The 25,404-nt window shown below is 50.2% G+C and overlaps 3 protein-coding genes across 3 annotated transcripts in view; 2 read left to right on the forward strand and 1 right to left on the reverse strand.

Annotated features, from left to right (window-relative positions):
- On the forward strand, window positions 1–7,047 carry Pex10 (peroxisomal biogenesis factor 10). Its single transcript, XM_051173780.1, has 6 exons — window positions 1–167; window positions 756–836; window positions 2,070–2,476; window positions 3,897–4,072; window positions 4,171–4,306; window positions 5,166–7,047. The coding sequence occupies exons 1-6, from the start codon at window positions 62–64 to the stop codon at window positions 5,232–5,234; spliced, it is 975 nt and encodes a 324-aa protein (XP_051029737.1). The 5' UTR covers window positions 1–61; the 3' UTR covers window positions 5,235–7,047.
- Window positions 7,048–7,275: 228 nt separating this feature from the next.
- Rer1 (retention in endoplasmic reticulum sorting receptor 1) lies at window positions 7,276–17,702 on the reverse strand. Its single transcript, XM_051173781.1, has 7 exons — window positions 17,523–17,702; window positions 14,193–14,280; window positions 12,703–12,807; window positions 10,663–10,762; window positions 9,180–9,258; window positions 8,495–8,630; window positions 7,276–7,920 (listed from the first exon to the last, which is right to left on the reverse strand). The coding sequence occupies exons 2-7, from the start codon at window positions 14,271–14,273 to the stop codon at window positions 7,831–7,833; spliced, it is 591 nt and encodes a 196-aa protein (XP_051029738.1). The 5' UTR covers window positions 14,274–14,280; window positions 17,523–17,702; the 3' UTR covers window positions 7,276–7,830.
- Window positions 17,703–17,951: 249 nt separating this feature from the next.
- Morn1 (MORN repeat containing 1) overlaps window positions 17,952–25,404 on the forward strand; it is a 55,948-nt gene continuing 48,495 nt past the window's right edge. The window contains exons 1-6 of the mRNA XM_051173947.1: window positions 17,952–18,042; window positions 18,593–18,664; window positions 20,752–20,850; window positions 22,063–22,173; window positions 23,260–23,350; window positions 24,063–24,150. Of these exons, the coding sequence (XP_051029904.1) occupies window positions 17,967–18,042; window positions 18,593–18,664; window positions 20,752–20,850; window positions 22,063–22,173; window positions 23,260–23,350; window positions 24,063–24,150 (537 nt within the window). The 5' untranslated portion in view covers window positions 17,952–17,966. The remainder of the gene's footprint in view (window positions 18,043–18,592; window positions 18,665–20,751; window positions 20,851–22,062; window positions 22,174–23,259; window positions 23,351–24,062; window positions 24,151–25,404) is intronic.

Raw genomic sequence — 25,404 nt, forward strand, 5'->3', positions numbered from 1 at the left:
GCGTCACAGGCCCCGCCCACTGGACGCGCCGGCGCGCGGGGCGAGCTCGCCGACCCGGGCCATGGCGCTGGCAGGTGCACCTGAAGTGATCCGGGCGGCGCAGAAAGACGATTACTACCTGGGAGGCCTGCGGAGCGCGGCGGGTAGCGCGCTGCACAGCCTAGCGGGTGAGCGCCCCGGGCACCCAGGCAGGCGGCAGCTCCGAGGCTCCTTAGGAAAGCGAGGATCGATCGAAGCAGACTTGCACACTGCGGGTCTCTGCGCCAGGCAGTGCCTGCTTGCTGTTCTCAAACATTGGCCCATTTACTTCTCATACGTCCCTACAGGGTGGACCTAACGTTATTGCTCTTTCAGGGAGGCACGTGCATGTTTCCAGAAAGGTCTCGCAGGCTGGGCTTTGGGAGAGCCGAGATTTGATACTAAACAGGTGATCGGTCTCCGGCTTGTGTTCCTGGCACTACCTAGACTTTCCTGAGGGCTCCTAAGTTGTAGGACAGTAGTTCCTGACTTAAGACAGCTACATCTGAGAGATTCTTAGAAGTGGCCTTCTTCTCTCGGGGTCATTCATGTCAAGCAGGCGGGGAGAGAGGACAGGGCAGGGAAGCAGATGAGCCTGAGAAGCAGTGGAGTATCGCCCGCCCTAGCAGAGGAAGGACTTGACCTGGACTTTAAACCACCCCCAACCCGGGTGCGGGGGGGGGGGATCTCACTGAACCCAGTCCACTTCCCCAGAGGTAACGTTTTTCTCCTCTCAGGTGCCAAGAAGTGGCTGGAATGGAGAAAAGAGATCGAACTGCTCTCAGACATAGCCTACTTTGGCCTCACTACAATTGCAGGTAGCAGTGCTTGGCAGGTCCTTGGCACAGGGGCCCACAAGGCACCGAACCCACTGAGCAGCTTCTGGAATTCACCTGCATGTAGCCTCAGGGAGGAAGGACACTGGCCAGGCAGGAGTGCCCTAGACCCTCTAGAGGCTAGCCCTCAGCCAGGAGGACCGTCGGTTGTGCCATCCAGGACATCCTACTCCTCCACCCCCCCCACCCCTACCCCCACCCCCAGAGCTGAAGACCCAATCCAGGGCCTTGCGCTTGCTAGACAAGGCAAGCTCTACCACTGAGCTAAATCCCCAACCCCAGGACCCACTTCTCAGTGTCGAAGGGCAAGTCAGTACTGACCCATCACATACTGGCTATTAAACCCTTGTGATAGTTCTTTGGAAAGAAGCCGTGGCCAATGCCAGCTCAGCATCCAGCAAGGGATGCAGAGTGCCTATGAGAGACAGATGCCAGGAGGGGTCACTGTGGGTAGCCTGCCCCCGTAAACTACACCGTGGGTGGCGGGAGTGTCTACACTGTAAGGCATTCTGAGAAGTGTTGAGCTCTTCATTCGGGGCAAAACACCAAGTCTGGGGGAAAAGCATTTTCTGGTCAGACAAAGCCAGTAGCTAGGCACTGAAGAGGTCTCTCTCAGGAGGACGGCCTTAACCTTTCTGAGGCATTGCAAGATACAGACAAGGGAAGAGGCTAACTGCAGGCCATGAGCAGGCATGTGGGGGGCAGAGGTTGCTACAAACAGGGTCATGGTGAGGCATGGGGAAGAGTAGTTCACGGCACAGTGCAAGCCTGGCTTTGCCTTCTGCAGGGGGTTAAGAAAAGACTACTTTTTGGCAGGGGTAGGCTTAAGGGTGCTTCGTCTGACTCAATTCGATGCGGTCAGGTAAGCAGCTGACCTTTCACCTCATGCTTAGGACTGAGCCATGGTCTGGAAGGTAGGAAGCAGAGGACAGAGTGGGAAACTGGGCACAAACAGAGCGAGACCTGAAAGGGAAAGCAAGGGCCTGCTTTGAGTGGCAGTCTGTGTCACATCATGAAATCACAGGAAAGACCACAGTGCATTTAACAAGAAGTCATGTTGATCTTGGCTAGGTCTCATGGCGACAGCCTGGAAGGGCAGGCTCCGGGGTGGCTGGTGATGCTGGAGTGGGGAGGGGGGGTGAGGGGAGGGCGCAACAAGCTGGCCTAGAAGCTTGCCCCTGCATTGGACCCTCACCACTGTGTATTGACCCCCAGGGTACCAGACACTCGGAGAGGAGTATGTTGGGATCATCCAAGTGGACCCATCCCAGAAGCGTGTGCCCTCCATGCTCCGCCGTGGGGTGCTGGTGGCACTGCACGCTGTCTTACCCTACCTGCTGGACAGAGCACTGCTGCCCCTAGAGCAGGAGCTGCAAGCCGATGGTGAAGGGACACGGGCTTCACAGGGAGGTCTGCTATCTGGAGGACGCAGCAGATCAGGGGCAAGGCGCTGGGTGCGTCACCATGCGGCCACCCTGACTGAACAGCAAAGGAGGACGCTCCAGCGGGCAATCTTTATCCTCAGACAGGGCTTCGCCTGCCTCCATCGGTTCCATGTTGCTTGGTTTTATATCCATGGTGCCTTCTATCACCTGGCCAAGAGGCTAGCAGGGATCAGTTATGTAAGTAGCCATGCCAAGGGGGCTGATTTATGGGCTGGGGCCCTCTGGGCAGACTCTTTGGGACCCATGCTGATGGCGTGATCACAGCCAAGTGTTGTTTCTTCCTTCCTTTATTCTTATTTTACATATCGACCAAGTGTGTTTCTAAGTTGGAACTGAAACCCTGTACTTGGGAAACAGCACTTTGTTTAGTTACATTTTCCTAAAGATCCAGGGAAGTGAAGTTTCCACACACTGAAAGTGGAAGTCAGTCCTCTCCTCCCTCAACCAGCAAGCTGCAGAGCAGAGCCAGGCACTGACTGAGTGGACTTTGGTTTGGCCCCACAGTAGTTTTCAGTCGGCCTGTGGCGATGTCCCTTTAACTGCTCACGGGGATGAGCACCTATTCCAGGAGGTGCAGGTGCAGGTTCTAGCCTAGCCCAGCCCTTCCCGTCCATCCCTACCTACAGCCCTATCAGAAAGGTGAGGTCTTGGGGCTTGGCCTAAGAAATATTCCTACAGTGAGCATGTCACCGTGTCACACCAGTGGCCACAGACCTTGGTCTGTACTAGCCTGGTTGTTGTGTCTGGCTGCCTCCCACCTCTTCACACCCTGTTTTTTTTTTTTTACCAGTGCCCTTGCATCCTGTTACTGCCTCTCTCCCACCCCCCCCCCAAAAAAACTCCTTTCAGATATTAACTCCATGCGCACCACCCACCAGAGCTGCTCAGGTTTCCTGCCCGAGGGGACCACATGCCATCTCCCTCCAGTCTAACTACCCCTCCTACACACCCTCACCATAGAACCACCGTCTGGTCTCAGGGTTAGGCTTGGTACTGCCAGACAAGGGGTTATCCAACAAAATCCTCCCCAGTGTCACTTAGTTGAGCAGCTGTGCCCCCCTCCCTAATGGCTGCTGAGTGTGGCAGGGCCTGCCATCCTGTGAGCACAAGGCATAAGTGCCCTGGTGTCTTCATCCCCCTGCTGGTAAGAAGGGGCAGGACAGCACGGTTCTGTGAGGTGTGGATGGGAGTTATAGCACTAGCTACAGCAGAGGCAAGGGCAGGATCCTGTCAGAGGACTCAGTAAAGGGAACAGCATCTGCCTGTCCAGGTTCCCTCACTATTCACCATTCTACTCTTCCTCAGTTTCCTCCTCTTCCTCTGAAGTGGCCCCCAAACATCTCCAGAATCCTCACCGATTTTCCTGGCCCACTTAGCCTCCTGGCTGTTATTGTCTAACGCTGAAGGTCAACCTATAATTTGGGTTCTTCCTCACTACTTAATACTTGAACCCATCTCCCTGGTTGGTTGTTTTCTGAACACTCTCAGTGCCAAGGGGAGGCCTGGCAGAACATAAAACCCCCAGCAGACAAGAGGCCAGGTCCTAGGGGGATCCTGATAGCGTCGGGGCTGGGGGTGGGGGCACCTGTCTTAACAGCTCCACATTCGCCGCTTGCCTGGAGAAGACCTGAGAGCTCGTACAAGCTACCGACTGCTAGGACTCATCTCCCTGTTGCATCTGGCACTGTCTGTGGGGCTGCAGTTGTACAGCTTCAGGCAGAAGCAGCGAGCCAGGAAGGAGTGGAGGCTGCACCGCAACCTGTCCCACCGCAGGTGTGCGGGGGGGGGGGGGGGGGGGGGCTTGAGGTACTTTGGCATGCCCTGAGATTGTGAAAGATGTACTCACCTGAGTTGTGTCCTCACCCCCATAGGAGTTCCCTGGAAGACAGAGCTGTTTGCAGAACCCCACTATGCACCCTGTGCTTGGAGGAACGGAGACACTCCACAGCTACGCCTTGTGGCCACCTCTTCTGCTGGGAGTGCATTACTGAATGGTGCAACACTAAGGTACGTATGCTCCCAGGCTTTGACCCTTGGCAGTTATGCTACCCCACCTCCCAAACCTCTCCTGAATTGGGGGTAGAGAGGTGGACATCTTGTTAAAAGGATGAACCATCCTTGAGGTCAAAGTACCCTGTCAAAGGGAAGCTTCCCCTTTTGGGGCTTGACTGAATATGCGGGTGAAGGGTAGCTGACAGGTGCACAGATAAGGCTACACTTGCTTCCTGGTATGCTCAGCACACTTGGGATGCGAGTGCATGTGCATACACCTGTGTGCCGCTGAGCCGTTTCCAGCAGGACAGGTGCCCAGAGCACACTGCTTCCTGTAAGCAGCAGGGCCCTGGTTGGCCTGTCTAGCCAGTGAGCCACTGCCCTGGCTAAAAGCGGAGGCTACAAGTGAGAAGGAACCCTATGTGGCTGCAGTCCTGCTGTTAAGAGGTAGGCATCCAGGGCTGCAGCACAGAAAACACAGGCACTCACACTGTTAAGTCAGTAATTTGCACAGTGAGTGTCCCCAGGTGCCAGCATGTGGAATGTGTACCCTCCTTTCTCATATAGATGGCACAGTCCTGTCTCTTGAGAGGAAGTACCAGGGTGCATCTAGAGTTGGACCTGGTTGAAGTTCTACAAGGGAGAGACTAGAATAGCATACACAGCCTGATGTCTTTTACCGACGGGAAGACATGGCAGAGGCTCAGTCAGAAAGAAAAGCCAGGAGAGGCCCCAGAAGTCCAAGGTTCATAGGTGTCTAGGGTGGGTGGGCACAGCTATGCTGAGTGCATGTGTGGAACATGAAGAGATGCAATGGGGGTCAGGGCCAGATACAGCGTACAGCTATTGTTGACACCCCACCCCCACCCCACAGACAGAGTGTCCCCTGTGCAGGGAGAAGTTCCCACCCCAGAAGCTGGTCTACCTGAGGCACTACCGATGACCGGGACAGGTCATCACCAAACAGCTCCAACAAGTGGATGGACGTTCACAGAGTTTAACCTCAGAACCGTGGTTGTACAGAAATATAAAATCCTCACACTATTGTCATGAAAGCTACTAGTTCACCTGGGAAGAGAAAGGGTCGGGGCAAGTGGGCAGTACTCCATATGTGGGCAGGAGAGTTTGTTACCCCTTGTTTATTATGGCTTCTTCTCAGACCCTGGAGGTAGTGGGGCCCTCCCTTCCCAAGCCACCCGCTGAGAACTGCTTCAGAAGCTCGGGTGTTTCCTCAGGTCTGTGTGAGAAGCAGGGCTGAGGGTCATGCTGGGGTACAGCACCACGCTGTGGGCTCCACACCCACACAGGTCTGCACTCCTAACACACCACATGCTTATCAATGCGTGTCCCCAACTCCTTAAGGAAATGGAGGTCTCCATTTTGGCCTGCTAGGTAGGAATGGGGGCTGAGTTGCAGAATCTTTTTAATTGTATGAAGGTGCACACAGGTCAGAGAACAACCCGCAGGAGTTGTTTCTTTTTACCATGTGTCTCAGGGAGTAAACTCGGGCTGGGCAGCACATCTTTACTTGTTGAACATCTCGCCAACCTGGCAGAGTTGGCTTGAATGAGTTTTCTCCTATAAACGACACCAGTCCTCTGAAGAAGTTTGGTTGAGTTTTATCTGCTTGGAGGCCTGGATGAACAAGTGTGACCCTGCTTACCCAAAGTCATTGCAGTGTCCAGCTCGTTCTTGGCTTGTCCCTAGTGTGTTTCTTGCCCCCTTTTTACATTTCCAAGCTGACAAAGACAGCCTGGAACATCTTTAAGAGACTAAGTCCACAGAAAAAGTACATTAAGAACAAAAGATCTAGCTGGGTGGTGGTGACACGTACTTTTAATCCCAGCACTAGGGAGGCAGAGGCAGGTGGATCTCAGTGAGTTCAAGGCCCACCTGGTCTATAGAGCTAGTTCTAGGACAGCCAGGCTACAAAGAAAAACCTTGTCTCAAAAAAACCAACAACAAAAATAGATCTAGAAAGACTTCAGAAAATAATGTGAAGATATCTATAATTAGTGATTAGGACTAAAGCTCGGCCAGCAGCAGTGGTGTTTGATGTCACAATGTTCCTTGACAAGGTCCCCTTACCAAGAGCAGGAACTGTTCCTCTAGGGGGAGCAGGGGACCCCTAGAGGAACAGTAACTTCGGGGACCCTATGGAAGACAACGTTCCTGTGGGACCCAGAACACAACTCTGCAGTGATCTGCAGTAACCCATTTGCAACTCACTGCTCTGGCCAGGTACACCCAACTTTCTATCATATCTTGAGCCTGGTCAGTGATGTAGAAAATATAAACAAAAATGTCCACATCTGAACCCACATGCTCACATAGAAAAAAACAAACAAACAAACAAAAAACTTACTTAAACATCATTAGAAAATATGGGTTGAGTGTACAAAATGTGACCTACGAGGAGCATCATAGTGTCAGCAAAAGGGGCCCAGGTGATTGACTTACTCGATATCTGAAATTGTAGGACTGTGAGAACACAACCAAGTAGGGTTCTGAACAAGTCACAGCCTGGGAGGGGAAGCCCACCTGCACCTGACAGCCTCTCTCCCTCCCTCCCTCCTGGTCCTGACAGCCTCCCTCCTTCCCTCCCTCCCTCCCTCCTGGTGTTACTTGGTTGGCTACTCAGTTCCCCTGCTGTAGCTGTGGACAGCAGGCTGTGCTTCAGTAAAATGACTAGTGGTGCAGACGGGAGACTACAAGCAAGGGACACTTTCTTTAATAAAGTTGGAATTTAAAAGTCACTTAGTAAAATGTTTAAAGAGTATTATTCTTTATCACATCAAAAAGTTTGACATGCGGAGGGTTCTGTTTTCCCCATAGAAAGTAAAAGGCCATGTGGCAAACCCCAGACCTGGTGTGCTCTGGCTAGTTCTGGTTCCTTAGAAGTTGTTGCATGAGAACAAGTTTAAATTAATCAAAAGGAAAATATGTTACGTATCAAAGGAAAGTGTCAAAATAATCTCAAACAATTAAAATATAATATATATTTATAATTCCAGGCCCTCAAAAGCAATCATGGTAGTTAAGAACAAAGTTTTGAGTCATTATGATAGAGGCCAACTTGAAAAGCATCTCTAGTGAGATGAGATTCAGAAACTGGCATGAGAACCCCACAGAGCTATGTGAAAATCACGCTCAGTGTTACATTCTTTTTCACACACAGGAAGCAGGCTGGCATGTCCCTCCGGCACGGAGGAGTGGCCTCAGCATGGTCAGGAAGGCAGGGCTGTACTCCCATCCTCCCTCCCGCTCTCCTGGGCGTGTGCCACCCGCCTGACCTCCCAATGGTTCACTATAATTCTGTCCACTTCAAACACATGAACATCACTGAAAAGGAAATCAATGCGATTTGGTTTAAATGCCAGTTTCTTCAAGAACCTGATATTTCAGATACAAATCATTGAGGCTCCTCTTGAAAAGAAAATTCAACTTCCTCATAATCAACTACTTTATATGAAGAAAAAGGCATTGTTACAATGGCTCAAAACCGTTCTTGAATGCGTGTGACAGATTCAGTCCAGCTTCTAACTAGCAAATGTCTTGCCCACGTCCTCCTTCCCTTTGTATCTCCTCTTTCCGTGTGTGAATGGTATGTACCGGTATTTAATCATGTGCTGGGAAAACAAACACACAAACAAACTTGAGTTACTTCAAAACAGTTTACCTGCTTATCCCTTTCCCTAGATCTGATTAGCCAAAGGCACCCCCTCGACTGTTTCTTCCTATCACAATTGAAGTCAAGAGTGCTCCCTCCACAGGTTCTGAGGCCTGTCTGAAATCCCAACTTCTGGAAAGCATTTCATAAGCCTCTGTTTACAAAGAGCTAGGGAAAGCACAGGAAGCACAAGAAGGAAGGATGCAGCTATACCACCAATCTGAGGATGTGTCAAAACACCCTAGCAGGCCACCACAGGACTCTGAGCTAGAAAAAATCACTGGGGCACTGCAGGCCCAACCTGGCCCTACCCAGGGCTTTCCTACTTAGCTTCCAGCAACCTTTGAGGAAGGCCGCCTGTGCTCACAGAGGGCTTAAAGTCTGGGACTCACTGGCCGTGGCCAGAGGCTAAGCACACACAGTCATCACACACAGGAGGCAATGCCCAGCACTAAGACCCAGCATGCTTTCCAGGGACACTGCAGTCACGGGCTGGTAGCCGTCAGCTTGCACAGCAGTGCTACTGTCTTTACCTTTATTTGCCTCTTCATTGTGATACAGAAAAGCATGATGAAGTACATCACCAGGATCGGCCAGAACACGGGGACATTGAAAGCCTCGAAGAAGGTACAGATCATAGCCACAAGAATGCCTTTCGTAGCTGCATGCCTTAAAGCAAAGGGACAAATCAGTATGAGCTGTAGGTAGCACCAGGCACCAGGCACCCGCTGGGGCCTCCAGTCACTCCTGTCTTTGCCTGCTCAGTCATCTGGAATAGTCTGTGTGTACCACACTGAACTACAACCAAGTCCTCTTAGCCTTCTGAAAGCTAAGGCTTCTTAAACTTGTACAAAGAATAAAACACCTCAGCTACAGCCAAATGCACCTCATGCCTGTGACCTGGAACTGCCATCTGAAGCAATAACCTAGGTCCTGGGCCTAACAGTGGGACCTGAGTACAGGACAGTGCCCCCCCCCCCACCCCGGAGCCTGAGCACAGCACGGTGCCCCCCACCCTGGGTACACAAGAGGGTAAGCAGTGGGCAACAATGCTGGACTTCCTTCACAATACCTAACCTTGACCATTACACAATGTATGTGTGCCAAAATGTCACTCCACGTGCACTGTATATGGACAATTACTATGTGTTTGTACAAATATGACATACGGATAGATGTATGTATTTTATTGTTCAAAAGGAAAGAAAAACCACTCACCAAAATTTGAATTCTGGGAGCCTTCGAATGAAGGGACGGAACTCTTCGTTTTGTTTGGTTGGTAATGAAGGGCCATCATCTGAAAGTTAGAGCATTAGCTAGAGATGAAATATCTGCCTCTTACCTTTGCATTTCTGCCCCAACTTACAAGTCTTCCCTAAATGCTTCTGAACTGCTGGGTCTCACATATGGCAACAGATTTATTCAACTGGAGATAAAGTGTGGGGAAACTCCAAGCGAGACTTGTTTTATAAAAGCTTTGTACACTCTTTAAACACATTATAAAAGAAAATTCAACTTCATACAGATTTTTCATTTGTTGTACTATATGATTATATAAATTAAGACAAACTGACAGTTACATAAAACAAGTAGTGAAGAGAGAGTGTAGCCATGCAGTGTGCACGCCTCTAACCCTAGCACTGGACAGGCAGAAGCACAGTGAGTTCATGGCAGCATGATGCACACAGAAAACCATGGTCACAGGAACATAAGGAATGTCACTGAGATAGCGCAGCAGATAGACACTCGGCTGCCACGCCAACAGTCCCTGGAACCCACATGGTAGAGAGAACCAAATCCTCCAAGTCCTCTGACTTCCACATGTGACATACCCACTTAAAAAAACAAAGAGCCAGGCGGTGATGGTGCACACCTTTAATCCCAGTACTTGGGAGGCAGAAGTAGGAAGATCTCCGAGTTCCAGGACAGCCAGGGCTACACAAAACAAAACAAAACAAAATGCAGGCAAGACTGTCCTTGTTCACAAACCTATGGAGTAGAGCCTATGCACCAGGACTACCAAGTGCAAGGCCTCTTCTCTTCTACCCTATTTACAGAAGGAGAAGCTGAAATCTGCAGGAAGTGCTTCTGGTTATCAAGTCTCGCTAAATGGTGACAGACTTCTAATCATCCAATATGAAATCAGTACTGGAGCAGCTCCTCCACAAAAGCAGAGACCCTGCAAAGGTTCATTATCTGTCAGCCGCAGCCCAAAGGTGGCCTCACTTGGGGACAATGTAAGCCCATAAGCCTGGTACAAAAACACACCAAGAACATTTCAACTCAGAAACCATGGAGCCCAATACCCTCAGCCTGGACTAGCTCCTGGCAACCAGGGTCCTACTGATCGGTGCTGTTCCTGCTGTACACTGCTCCTGTATTTAGTGGTCGCACCAGAGTGACCTAACAGTGAAGCAGAGGAGCAGCCCCCTGGCCTGCTCATGTGTGCCATGCTTGCAGTTGACTTTGGATATGTTATTTAACCCCAGTGTTTCAGTTTCTCCCTAAGCAAAATGGGGATAAAGAATGAACCTTCTCACAGCGGATTTAATGAATAATCCTACAGACAAATTCATCCTAACCCATACAAGCACATACAAACATCAGAAGCCCAGGTCCAAGTGTTCCCAAACCCATGGACTGCCCCAAAAGAATGCAGAGGCATAGAGCAGCCTGGACAGCACAACAGCCCGGACTGTACCTGAATCTTCCATCAAGGAAGGGTCCACTTTGGGAGAAAGGAACGCTATGAAAAGGTTTAGGTGGTAAATTCCCAAGGCATAGGTCACAATGTACCAACCCTGGAAGAGAAAGAAAGCCATCATCAATCAGTAGCCCAGCTACTGCCAGCTGGAACGGGTTCACTGAGCCCAGACCCATGAAGTTCCGTTGTACTATGAACACGTTTATTCAAGGTGAAGTGGTAAGAATTGACAGGAATGTTCCACAGTGACCACTTACCTCAACTTACCTTGTGGGTTTGACATGACTGCAGCCTATAACCCAGATATCAAACTTCAAAAATAAATGTGCATGACAGTCGGCCACAGTCCTGACCAAGACTGGCTACAGCATAAGAGAAAGCTCTCCTCAACAAGCACACGGCCTGCCCCATAGGGCTAATGTGGGCTGGGCCCCTGGGTGACATTCAATTGTACTCCTGGCCTCAAAACCCTCTGTGAGCAAACAGGTTCACAAGGAGTCTACAACAGAATGCCAGCTACACACACTATACACACAACTGACAGCCCTCTATAGACAGCCTCTAACACTTCACTTGGAGTGCCGGCCTCCTCAAAGAAGAGGAAACCCAGAACCAGACCCAGGAAATCAAGGGAAAAGTGCATGTGTGCAATCCTTCCTTCCTTCCTTCCTTCCTTCCTTCCTTCCTTCCTTCCTTCCTTCCTTCCTTTTTTGGTTCAAGTCAGGGTTTCTCTGTGTAGCCCTGGCTGTCCTAGAACTCACTCTGTAGACCAGGGTTGGCCTTCAACTTAGAGATCCTCCTGCCTCTGCCTCCAGTGCTGGGATTAAAGGCCTGCGCCTGCATGCCACACCAGGCGAGAAATCAAGAGTAAAGTTTTCAAGCCTAACTTTCCACAGAAGACAAAGAATTGGGGACCCCTGCAGCCCTACATTAGCATTAGCACACTCTAGGGACCCCTGCAGTTCCTACATTAACACACTAAATCATCAGGCTTGCCCTAGTTGATTTCCAGAACTGAATCATACACCTTAAAAGCCTATACTTTCATACAAACAAAAGGAAACTTTTCTGCCTAAAAAATTTTCAAGTCAGACAACTAGAAACTACATGTAAGTCAATTCTATGCACACATGCTATCATGTTGCAAAGCCAAGCTTTGAGGAATGCCAGGTCAGGCACAAATCTGATTCAGAACAGAGTACAACCAACCCGTGTGCCATGCCCCACCCCCACCCCAAGGCTGCCAGTCCAGTCTTTCCACTAGTGAATCGACCAAGTTCCAATAAACAGAAACTCAACGCTAACTTCAGACATGAGGTTCAGATCAAGTCCTTTTAGAATAAACCAGAGGGCAGATAGCCTACCACCACGTCATGCTAAACCAACACTGTCCACTCAGGAATAAATTCAAAATGAAAACAATCAAGGACAAGTTTTTATGTTTAAGAATTCATGCAGTAGTGAATACATCAATGAATCCAGTAAAAAAGTGTTGCCTCATGTCCTCAAGTTCTTCTAAACCCTGGATGGACAGATGGATGAGTGGAAGGAAGGAGCTTTAAGTGAGGAAATAACCTCCCACAGCTGTAGACGAGAAAATACTCAAGATGAGGCCTCTAAGCTGCCTTCCTCTGGACTTACAGAGATTGAAGAGCCTCCAACCCAGGTCTAACCAGGCAGCAACAAGCTCCAAACAAAAAGTCTAAGAGAAGCCACCTGTTCAAGGCATCCACAACCAGCCTCCCGACCTGAAGAACTGCCTGAGCTATCCTATCTATTACCCTCTTAATGCTTCTTATAGCTGCACAGAAGCAGCTCAGACACAGCTAAGCCCAGGTGAGTGCCAACACTCACTCATGGCACCCTGAGTCTATAACACTTCATTTCAAGAATGCAGGGATCACACTGAAACCTTTCTTACATTTCCCGCCAACCTGACAGTAATTATTACAGACCACACCCTTTAATATACATCCAGTCAACACCCCAACCAACAGCACACTTAGACAATGTGAAAACAGTTGAGACCACACTTACCTGTAATAGGTAAACTCTGATCATGTAGACAAAACTCAGGCCCAATGTCACAACCCACCGGACAGCTGTGTAGGGGGTAGACTTGTCCAGCCAGGACTGATAAATCTGTAAGACAAGAATTAAAGGCCTAACAACATCAGCCCACAGCTCCCATTTTCTGATATACTTAAAACAGCAAGAGTTTATGTAATATACACCGGCATGAAGTACTAACTACCATTAATCCACGTTTTACCTGCAATAGTTCCTGAAACAGATCCAATTCTTAAGGAAAAACATTCTAAACTAATCAAGCATAAAACACTGTGCTACAGCGTTATCCCAGAAACATCGCTACAGAGAAGACCAACTTCACCCCGAAGAAAAGACTTGGACTGCAAAGGAAAAAACACACATCTTGAATTCACCACTGTAAGACTCACAGCTCAAACCTTGCCTCAAAGCCTGCTTTTCAAGGGCTCTGTCCCTGCCCAGAGGTACTCTCCCAAGGGCCCTGTCCCTGCCCAGAGGTGCTCTCTAGACTCCAGGACCTGCACTTGCCTAGCAGGCCTGCACTGGCCCAGTCAGCCCCACTGGTAAGTGGCTGGTCACAGCTTGACTGCTGCTGGCAGACAGAGCATGTGTGTAGACAGAGCATGTGTGTAGACATAACCAAAGCAGCCACAGCCATTACTAAGGAAACTCTTGGTTTTTCTATAAACACACATTTCCTATACACACAGATATGTTTTACACTTTAATTGTGAAATATAACTTTAAATTTTAATTATGGTATTTTAAGCTATGTATCTTAGCCCTGGCCATCCTGGAACTTACTTTATAGAACAGAATGGCCTTGAACTCAGAGAGCTGCATGCCTCTGCCTCCTGAATGCTGGGAGTAAAGGTGAGTGCCACACCACCCAGCAAAAGCTTGATGTTTTTAATTGAGCCACATCAGCTTACTGACTCAGACTATCAGACATAGTGAGTGTGAGGCAACCTTAAACACAGCCTTACGTAGTGACCTACATCTACCTGAGCCAACATGAGAGGCTCACACACTCAGGAAACAACACCCAACAGGCGCACGAAGGCCAAGGAGGGGTGAGGTGTGCCAGGCGAGTAGATGCAGGTGGCAGGTTAAGGAAAACGGGTGGAAAGGGCAGGTGAAAGACCATCGCTATCTGCACCTGGGAGTTAAGGCTATCAGTGTTTTTAAAGGTCATTAAAAAAAAAAAAAAAAAAAAAAAAAAAAAAGGCAGCAGCAAAACAAGAAGGGATGGGCCCCCACTGCCCAGACTTCTCTCTATGCATGGCCAGCCCTTTTCTGGGACATGCATGCAGGCACTCATGCTGAGGAGTCAAATCCTGCAAGTCAGAGTTTCCACCCAGGACAAGCTGTGGCTTAGCTTCTCTTTGTGAAACAGCAAAACTCACCCTTCAAGTGGATTGTCAGGAGTCACAGTTTCTTTCCAAATATTTCTATTAATGATCTACAAATCCACTCACCTGTCCAAGCCGTGTGAAAAATCTGTACACCACTGAGGGCTTCCCATGGACAGAGTCTCCAACACTGTCCCCTTCAGACATTCTGTAACTGAGACAAACACAAGAAACTTTAAAAATTAAAAAGCATTTGTGGGTGTGAAAGCATCCCCTCTCCTGACCATCTGTCAAAAAGTTTTTCAGCCTTGACATTTCATCTAAAGCATTTCTTTGTGTTTTCACCAAACATCCTGTCTTCTCCATGTTCTGGCCTGGATCTATACTCCCAGAGAGAGATCCTCTCCCTATCAACAAGGCTAGCAGGTAGCCCATCTATCCCTGCCCATTTCTTATCTGGCAACTAAAGGTAACGCTATCTGCCCTTGGCCATTTCAACATGCTGCTGGGATCCCAGGCAGAATTCACAGCTAAGCAGTTCATCAGAAGTCCATCATTGTCCTCGATTTCACAGAGGACAAATCTCCAGCAGACCAAGGCCAGACAGCAGCTCAGGCCCAGCCTGATACTCAGCTCTTCAGATATGGACTCAGGGAAACTGTCAAGTGATGAGATGGAGCCTTTGCCATCTATCCTATCTGAAAGGTGGGAAGGGAAAATCTTATGGTCCTGGTCCTCTCAAATCTGTGTGCAGAACCTGTCCCGGTTCCTTCTGCTACGAAGACTTAAGCAAAGAAACAAACTGTGATTCAAGTATGACTTAAATCTGCCTGTGCTGAGCAGCTGAGAGGCCTTCAGCAGACTCTGGCTACAATCACCCTCAGGTTTATCATGTGCAAAATGATGCTCTCTTTACTAAAACCTAGACACACAGGCAGACCTCAATCTGCAGCAAGTCTTGCGCTTGGTCTCAACTCCCAAAGTAGGCAAGATCAGGCTCATAGTAGGGCAGCAGCGCCACGAGCCCAACACTTGCAGCCTGTCCTCTGTGTGAACACTGGGGAAACCCTTAGGTCTTCTCCACAGCTACAGACTCAAGTCTGCACTAAGAGCTGTGAATATGCCTCCATTTCCTGGACCCACTGAGCACAGTGCTCGGAGCTGGCCAAGGCTGAGACGCCCTTTGGTCTCTGTTAAGTTGCATAAACTAAATGTACACAATTTAACTGAAAAACCTAGGTATGGCTCTCCTTTCTGGGGATACATTTTATACTTTATGAGGGATTCCACATTTAATAGAAGCCACATTAGAATGTACTACCTAGAGTAGATATGGCCATCCCCGTTAGACCAAAACCCAGCCTACAGAAAGCTGTCTTAGGCATATTCTTCACCCTCTGGTACACACAAATGTTCCCTTACTTTAGAGTGTTTACCACTAAAACACATTTACTTAAACTGAGACAAGAGTAATATTGAAAGGAAATTGCTAGGTCTGGTGGTGCACACCTTTAATCCCAGTACTCAGGAGGCAGAGAGGCAGGTGAGTTTGAGGTCTGCCGGGTCTACATAGTCCCAGACCAGCCTATCTATATAATAAGACAATTTCAAAGAAAAAAAAAAAAAAAGACAGGACTATTCCTTTAAAGTATGTACTCTTAAGCTGAGCTGACAGCTTAAAACTCTGGTTCTGATGATACTAGGAAACCTACCAAATACACATTAGTCAGGTTGTGATTATCAGACAGACATTGATCTACATCTTGATTAAGCTCACCGCCAGTAACAACCTGTGAGAGGCAGCATACCAAGATTAAGAATGTGACCTTTGGAGTTCCACTGTCTGCTTTAGATCCTAACCTAGCACTTCCGAGTGGTATGATCTGGGAAGGCTAATGAAGAATGCCCGGGCTTGGATCAGGAAAATGGGATGAGATCCTCACTGCCTTCCACGAAGGGATCTTATGAGGATCTAATGGCAGCCTGTGCTGAAGCTTCAGAGCCCGGATCCAAGCAAGTGCCAGCCCCTCAACAAGTCAGACTTGCTCCTGGGATCGGGGAGACCCTCATACCAGCTGTTCTAGCTGCAGTCTTCCCAACACTCAGACAAAAGGTCAGAGAGACCCTCCAAGCTACCCAAACTGACCACCAGTCCCGTGTCACATCACTGGTTCTATTTCCTTTAATGACTGTTTTCCAAACTGGGCAGCAGAGGCGCTCACCTTTAATCCCAGCACTTGGGAGGCAGAGGCAGGGGATCTCTGTAAGTTTGGGGCCAGCCTGATCTACAGTGAGTTCTAGGACAGGCTCCAAAGCTACAGAGAAACCCTGTCTCAGAAAACCAAAACAAACAACCCCCCCCACAAACACACACACAAACCAACTGTTTTCCAACTCCTTCCTAGTAATCGCTCAGCTTCCTGCCACCAAAAGGCAAGCTCCTTGAGGGAGCCTGTCTAGCTTTTGAGTGGGAATCACAACCTACAGTGCTTGTCACACACACCTACTGAGACTGCGCTACGTTCAGTCACAAAAAGGCAAGGAGGAGGACACCAGTACCACACACAGAACATTCTCCCGTGTTTCTGTACTACATCACTCCTAAGTTAACATAGCAGAGAGGAGAAAGCTCTCTGCACGGCACCTGGGGTCACTGCCTCCTGGCCAGGGAACAGCACAGCACCTGCCTGGTCCAGGACTGGTCCGTTTGACAGAGACCTGGCCTAAGCTATGAGCTCTTCCCAGCCTGGGCCCCTCCCACCTTTGAGGATCTCCCTGGGGCCTTTTTACAGTCTACCTCCACTGCAGCCAATCCCCCAACACACTCTGCAGGACCCAAGAGAGGGAGAAGGGATTACTGATGTTCTTTTGAGCACTTACTGGGGAATTCCACAGTGCTGTTAGTTAAAAAGTCAACACACACACGCACGCACACGCACACGTCTCTATTCTTAAGAGTCGAGGAAGAAGAGCCACTGGGGGTTCTTAGCGTGATATCCTGCCAAGGAAGACAATGTAGCCGGCCTTATTAATTAGCACGATGCTGAAGGCACAGCCTGGAGAGCCGGGGGAGGAGGGGGTTGTTTCACTTCCTTAGTGTCAGCACATAATCTACAGTCGTTTAGACGGCGCCCCTTCAGGGTTGATTGCTTACACGTGTGCCCCGAAACCGAACACGGCGGTGGGGTGGCGAGAGGGCAGCTAACACATGCCCGCCCCGCACTCTCCGAACTGTGGGTGCGTGCGGGCGGCAGCAAGCCGCCTTCCTCCAATGCCCCACGGCCGCCCCCTCGCCGACCGAGCCCTCCCGGGGATCGGACGGCCCTGTGGCAACCCCTGGCCAGGCTCAAAGGCACCGCCCGCCCGCCCGCCCGCCCGCCCATGGCCTTGACAGTCCGGAGGAAGGCGGTGATGTGCCGCCCGGCCAGGCTCGCGCCGCCAGCCCACCCCCAGCACCTCGCAGCTCCGCTGCAGCCGAGCCGCGGTCTCCCTCACGGCTGCGGGAGGAGGATGGCGGGCAGGGCGGCCGCCAGAGCTCGGCTCGGGATCCGGGAAGCTAGCTGCACGGGCACTTCCGTTCCGTCCTGCGGCGCCGCCTCCAGCCGCCGCCAAGATGGCCGCGGGGCGGGGCCCAAGCTCCAACCATTTCCGCTTCCCGTGTGTGTGTGTATGGGGGGGGGGGACGCCGAGGCCGTTGGCGGGAATGCTTCCCGGCGGAAGGACAGGGCTAGCGGAAGTACGCCGTGCTGCGCAGGCGCACGGCTGTCTACAGGCTCCGGACCGGACGCCGTCGCTCAGGATGTTACGGTCTCCAGGACAGAGCAGTCTGGCCACGCCCCTTAGCAACCGCAGGCCAATGGCAAGCGGCTTCATGGTTGCTCGGAAACCTTTGGCGGCAAGATGGCGGCGACGGGTGGTCGGAGCGCCGCTCCGCTCCAGCCGCGTCGGCACTCGCCCAGACGGCCGCCGCGAGACGGTACGAGCTGCGTATCCCCTCTGGAGCTCGGTCGCTCCGAGGGGGTCGAGGCTGGCACTCGAGGCCGCGCCCGGGCTGAGGCCTACTGTTCCCCGGACAGGCCTCGATCGCGTGCGGGTGCCCGGCAGGCGTGGTCCAGGCTGCAGGCTCAGGGCCGGCTTGCCCTGCGTTAGGAGGGGCGGGTAGAGCCCAGGTCAGGCTGCGCAGGGTGAGCTCCTCTCCGCATGCTCAGCGCACTCACCACCACCTAAGTAAGAGCCCGCGATCAGTTTTTGTCCTAGCCCTCCTCTTGCCAGCCCTACCTTATTATCCTCGGTGCGTGTCCATGTAGCAAAATCCAAGGGAAAGGGAAGGGGGGGGGGAGCAACAAGAAGCAGAGCTGAGTCCCGCGCATCCTCAGCAATTAATTAGTCTAGGTGAAGCCTGCTGTCACGTTGAAACGGTTGACAGACTAGAAATGGCCTGCAGACTACTGCAGACCCGGAGCTGCCCACCGTCTCTGTGTCTATTGGTGTCAAACGGTCACTCTGTTCGTCTTTTTTACATACAGGCTATGGCGTATATGTATACCCAAATTCTTTCTTCCGTTATGAAGGAGAATGGAAGGGAGGAAAGAAACATGGTAAGAAGCTTCTGGTCACTGCAGAAGCCATACCCTCGCAACTCAGAGCCAGTTTTCTGAGAAGCTTGGGCAGGCGGGTGGTCTTGTTTCAAGCACGGGATGGTACTGTGCCTGCACCTGGTACCGCGCGCTTTGCCCCAGTCGTGCAGGAACCATTGTAACCCCAGCTCCTGCGTGCTTGGAACTCATCATAAAATCTGATGGGTGATGGAACTGTTGGTGACAGGAACAGAGTAGGGCGATGGATCCAAGTCTCTGTGTGTGTGTGTGTGTGTGTTTCTCTCTGTCTCTCACACACACCATCATGATATGCTATGTGCTTGTTATTGGACATCCAGGCTCCTAATCTTCAGCCTGAGTTTCTCTGTATTTCAAAAGAAATTAAGAAGCAAAATTGGCAAGCAAGGGAAAGAAAAAAATGAAGAGGAAAAAAAAAAAAAACCGTTCTCTCCATCATGTCTGTGGCAGCATTGCAGTTTATAGAAAACCACCAGACAAAAGCCAGAGGATATGTAGCTTTTACTATGAGACATTGAATCTCTTGGTTCCTGGGGAAAGGCAACTGTGAACTCATCAGGCTGCCTCCTGTTGCCTTTCTTTAGCTTGGATGGTCTGGTATATATGTTCCCAAGTTAGCAGTACATACAGGCAAGGCATTATGGTTTGTTTCTGGTCATAAAAAAAGGCCAGATAGTAGTGGTACATGCCTTTAAGCCCAGCACTCAGGACACAGGGGCAGGTGGATCTCTGAGTTCCTGGCCAGCCTGGTCTACTAGTTCCAAAACAACCAGAGCTATACAAAGAAACCCTATTTCAAAACAAAACAAAACAAACAAACAAAAAAGAAGGAAAGGAAAAAGAAATAGCCAGTCATTGGCCTTGTCTACAGAGCAATTTACAGGACAGCCAGGACTACACGGAGAAAAAAGAAGAAGAAATGACTATATTTTTAGAAAGCCTGAGTAATAGAGGAAAGAAGCATAAGATAAACATCCCCAGGAATGGCCCACACACATACCAGAAAAATGCTGGATCTAGACTTTCCAATGTCTGGACTGCCTGGATTTTTTTTCAGTTTGTTGATTCTGCCTACTTAGCTCGCTAGAGAGGTTTTCGTATCTACTGGCTACTTTTTTATTGTTTTGTTTTGTTTTTGTTTTGAGACACAATCTTGTTATATAGCCCCAGCTAGCTTTTGAATTCGAAATCCTTTTGCTTCAGCCTCCCAAATGTACCACTGTGCCCAGACTCTACTAATATTTTCCTTACTTTTTACTTTTTTGTTTTCTTGTGAACCCAGGGCCTGTACATGTTAGGCAAGTGTTCTACCATGTGGCTACACCCTCAGCACCTTTCACCTTTTTGTGTTTTTATCACGAAGATTTTTTTTTTCTTTGTAGCCCTGGAAATACTTAATTTTATTTTATGTGCATTGGTGTTTTACTGGCATGTATGTCTGTGTGAGGGTGCCAGATTCCCTGGAACTGGAGTTACAGACAGTTTTGAGCTGCCATGTGGGTGCTGGGAATTGAACCCCGGGTTCTCTGGAAGAACAGCCAGTGCTCTTAACCACTGAGCCATCTCTCCAGTCTCAAGCACTGCTTTAAGAAAGATGGCTCAGAAGTTAAGAATGCTTTCTGCTTTTGAAGAGGACCAGAGTTTGGTTCCTAGCACCTCCATGTCAGTAACTTGTAACAGCCCATAACTCTGGCTCCAGGGGACCTACCACCCACTTCCAGTCTCCATGGGCATTCTCATGCATGGGCACACACATGTACTGCCCTCTCCTCATATGGACCGAGCCAGGGTCTCATCTGCATGCATATCTCATGCCTCTGTGGTCATTGCGACCGAGGAGCTGGCATTCAGGAATGTTTCAGTGGGTTGTTTTGTTTATACGAGTTTCCACTGTGTTGCCCAGGTTGGCTTAGACTCTCTAGTAGCTAGATTACAGACAAGCACCACCATGGCAACTGAGGTTTTCACTCTGAAAAAAAAAAAAAAAAAAAAAAGCAAGCCCGACCAGCATGGGTTGGTCTATGGTCACTCCCACTACCAGCTGACGGCACACTGATTTCTCTTACCAGGTCATGGGAAGCTATTGTTTAAAGATGGAAGTTATTATGAAGGTGAATTTGTGGATGGAGAAATCACTGGAGAAGGCTACCAACACTGGGCCTGGTCAGGTTAGCATTGGACACAGGTGGGCTGTTAACTGTGTTCCCATAAACTCTGCAAGAGTTTATGGACACACAAAGTGCTGTGTGTAAATAGGGGGCCTCAGGCTCCACGAATGAGAGAATAACAGCATGCAGGCTAAGGCAAGCCAGGGTGAGGCCTACAACTTGGATGACCTCTGTGCCCATGGAAAGCCTAGCCTAGTGAAAGGGTGCCCTGGGGACTCCTGGTTGAGGCTCAACACTTAACCTCTATAGACAGCTTGGTCTCCTCTCTCTAACACCTAGTTGGGATAAAGATTTATCATCCAAAAGTTACAATTTTTTGGTTTTTGAGGTTTTTTTTTTTTTTTTTTTTCCTGCATTAAAGATATTTTAGACCAGACGTGGTGAAAATGCCTTTAATCCCAGCACTCATTTAATCCCAGCATTCATATTTCAGCCATGCGTTCTGTATCTTTGGATGGGCTTCATACCCGTGACCGACCAGGGGTATTTCCGGGATTTTAGGCCTCACTGTAAGCAGGTTGCTGGGAGCCTTTCTCTTGGACTCAGCATTCAGGTGTCTGTTGTGCTTTGTTTTCCGAGATGGGGTTTCTCTGTAGCTTTGGAGCCTGTCCTGGAACTGTAGACTGGGCTGGTCTCTCATTCAGCTGTTTTTAACTAGCTGGGAAAGAAGGCTCATCCTTCACTGCTCCCCATCAGCGCCACAGGGAAGGTTTCCCAGGATAGGCTGCCATCTCAGCCAGGACAGGAAACACTCGCCCACTGCATTGTTTCCTTCCTCACAGTCAACAGCAGAGAGTAAGATCAAGAGACAGACACCAGCCAGGTGTAGTAGCGTACACCTCTAATCCCAGCACTCAGAAGCCAAAGGCAGGCTGTTAACACAAATAGAGACAGAGACCGAGGCCTGTATTTGAAAAAGACACCTCAAGCCAGACTGGTGGGTGGTGGCGCACACCTTTGATCCCAACACTTGGGAGGCAGAAGCAGGCGGATCTCTGAGTTTGAGGCCAGCCTGTTCTACAGAGTGAGTTCCATGTGAGCCAGAACTATCCAGAGAAACATGTCTCTCAAACATGTCTCAAAAAACTTAAAAAAAAAAAAAAAAAGGAGGAAAGGGAAGGGAAGGGAAGGGCGTCTCCACTGCCATTCATTTGATTTGAGCACAGCCAGGAAACAGAAAACAGCCTGATTCTCCCCTCTCTTCTACACCAGGGAACAACTACTCCGGACAGTTCGTTTTAGGAGAGCCTCAAGGGCATGGCATCATGAAGTACAAAGTCGGAGGTTACTATGAAGGGGAGCTCTTCCACGGCCTGAGGGAAGGTCTGCTGCCCAGGGGCTCGGGGCCCTGTGTGTGCTCAGGTGTCAGAGCCACTAGCATAGCTGCATAGCCTGTCTGAATTTAGAGCTGGAGAAGGGCAGGAATTGGCACCCCCTTTTCTGCCCACGGTGCTGTTCAACCAATCAAAGCCTGAGCACAGGAAGCCACTGCTTACCATATCCTGGGACATGTGTCGTCCTTGAGCTGTACCTACCATCTACCACTTACAGGTTAAAACAGTACAGTCGTTTTAATGATAATCATGGGTCCTCCAGGCTGGCCTAAGGCAGGTCATTCCTGCTGCTACAGCCATGGTTTGACCAGATCCACTCTCCCAAGGACCCAGTGACCCTGGAACTCTCAGGTCCTCCTAGGGCCCGAGTCTGTCACTTCCTCTATGGTCTGCAAGCCAAAGAGGGTAAAGAGGCAGATTGAAGGGGCACCTGTCCCTTTTGGGCACTGTAGAAAGTGCATACCTTTGCTGTAAACCATACTCTGTAAATGGACCTAGCAGGTTCTAGTGTGGATGAATGTAGCAGGACTTCCTTTTCTTTCTCCAGGTTTGCTTGAGTTAGGAATCAGAGATGCCCTTCAGTATCTGAATTGTCTAGAACCTGAGAGTTTTGACAGTTCAACCGGGCACATCTCGATTCACATCTCCCTGCCCTTTCGGGTTGACAAGCCTTGCAGAGCTCAGGCAGTGCAAGTGTGTACTTACCATATACAGCATTAATTCCAAGACATAAAAACAAACATGCAGCTGGATTCTTAATCATACATCTCTTCTGTCCGCCAAAAAACAGAGGTGGTTTTGGAGGACCCTCCGTGGAGCCCCATTCAGAACCTGTAACAGCTAGGCTGGATCAGTTTTTATCAGTCCTGCTGACCTGGGCAATGGCACTGTCTATCCCTGAATGCATCTCCCATTCTTGTTCAACTAGGCTTAATCATCAGGCCTAGGAGGCAGCCTGGCCTCTACAGGGGAACCACCTCCCTGCCAAAATTGGGTGCAGGCAGAGCTCTAGGAGAAGGGTCATCACTAGCAGGAGGTATGGAGTGAAGCTGGTATGTTCTGGTTACTTCACTAGGACAGGGGTTTCTGGAGGACCAGGATGGGCAGGTGTACCAGGGTTCCTTCCATGACAACAAGAGACACGGCCGTGGGCAGATGATCTTTAAGTGAGTATGGGTCTTGGAGGTATAAGCTGGTACTTGGCAGCAGGAGTGGTCCCCGTACTCCTAGAATGCTGATGGCCAGAGGGGTCTGGGTAGGTGGATTCTACAGAAGTGCTAACTGGTACCCAGGCCTGAAATATATTCTGAGTCTTTGCTATTTCTCTGTGTGTCTCTGTCTTTATGTGTATCTGTGTCTCTAGTCTCTGCCTCTTCCGACACTTTTTGAATCCTGGTCCCAGCACCTTTGTGTCAGGCTGGTACAAGGATGGACCCCAGGGACCTAGGTCTGGCCAGGGACATTAGCCAGCAGTGCCGTTATCTCCTAGGCAGAGGTTTAGAGTTCTTAAGCTTGTGTTTGGGTTCCTGGGTGGATTATTACCCCCACACCTGCCCTTGGAACAGGCAGAGTCGCCTCTCCATTTCTTTCTCTCTGTCATTTCCCATTTGAGTAGCAGAAGCCAAACACGTCCTGCACAGGGCCCAGCATGTTCTGGAAAGTGGGTCGTGCCATGGGGGAGAGGGGGTGCATACAGACATGTCCCCGCCTGTCACCAGCCCTCTGAGCCAGCTCTGGCGAGGCAGGAGCTCACCGACCGTCTGTTCGGGCCTATTTTTGCCTTGGCTCCAGTGCCCTTGCTGTACCTGGTCAGGGGAGCCAGTCTGAGTCACTGCAACCACCTGGTTCCCAGCTGAGGGCCCTGTACTGTGCCCTCAGGAACGGTGACAAGTACGAAGGCGACTGGGTTCGAGACCAGCGTCAGGGACATGGGGTGCTGCACTGTGCTGACGGCTCCACATATGAGGTACTGCGCTTACTGCCATGGGGGAAGGGTAGGAGGCCAAAAGGGACTGGGAGTCTCTGTGTTTGCCCATACTTCATCTGGCAATGCCTTGGAGGTGACAGACCCACAATCAGCTCATCCTCACATCCCCACACCCACCCCGGAGGCTGGCTTTTCTTGTGTGTATTAAGCCCTCCTGAGGAATGAACCCTGTGCTGTTGACAGGGAAGGCTGAGGTCTGTCCACATGCTTGCTCTTGTCCTCATGGGAGGTATGAGATGCTGTGGGTTTTGTGGGTAGAAGGCATGACTACACTAGTGCTATTACTGAGAAATGTGAAGTTATTGGCCAGGAACACTGGCATTGCAGTGCAGGGAGGTCCTGAGACAGGGCTGGGCTGGCTCCATCATCCCTGAACCGACCGCATGCCAACTCCTAGCAGCAAGAATCAGGGGCTTCTTGGCTACTCCAGCTGTAGCAGGTGAGGCCCTGGCGGGATCCAGGGCTGAGAGCCCAAGAGTTCTTGCTTGCTGTGACAGTTGACACAAGTTCTATTAGGGGTTTCCAACAGGGAGGAAGGACAGGTTTAGGCTCTAGACTCCGGAGTGTCTCAACTGCCTCAGCTACTTGGTTTCTTGTTGCATCACAGTAACCAGGATGGTGTGATTCATATTTTTCCAGATTTCTCAAATGGCAGTTAAGAGTAGCAACTCGAAGGAACAGGCCCTGGAAGTAGAAGAGCCCAGCCCAGTTCATGCAAAACTAGGCAGAAGGGTAGCCACGGGTCTGTTGGGGGAGCTCCTGTAGGAGATTGCCCAGACGCAGAGCCCACAGTTCCCTCTGCTGACTACCGACATTGTGCCCACTGGCTAGGGAGAGACGTTCAGGGCCTGGCTCCCTGATGGCAGTGGAGTGGTGTAGGGCAGCTCCCAGAACTGTGGAGCCGCAGAAAACCCAGCGTGGATGTCCTTGCCAAAGAAGAGTTGTGCTTGGGTAGCCCATGCCTTAGTAGGGCTCCCTTTGCCGTGATAAAACATCACGGGCAAAAGCAGCTGGGGAAGGAAGGTTTGTTGCATGTTACACTTGCTGGCAATATCCCATCACTGAAGGAAGTCAGGGCAGGAACCATGGCAGGAACCTAGAGGCAAGGCCATAAAGGAGCACCACTTGCTGGCTTGTTCCCCAAGGCTTGCTCAGCTTTCTTATAGCACCCAGGACCACCAGCCCGGGAGCGGCCCTGCACACAGTACGCTGGGTCTGCCCACGTCAATCATT

Source organism: Phodopus roborovskii, unplaced genomic scaffold (assembly GCF_943737965.1).
Source record: "Phodopus roborovskii unplaced genomic scaffold, PHOROB, whole genome shotgun sequence".
NCBI classification, from domain to species: domain Eukaryota; kingdom Metazoa; phylum Chordata; class Mammalia; order Rodentia; family Cricetidae; genus Phodopus; species Phodopus roborovskii.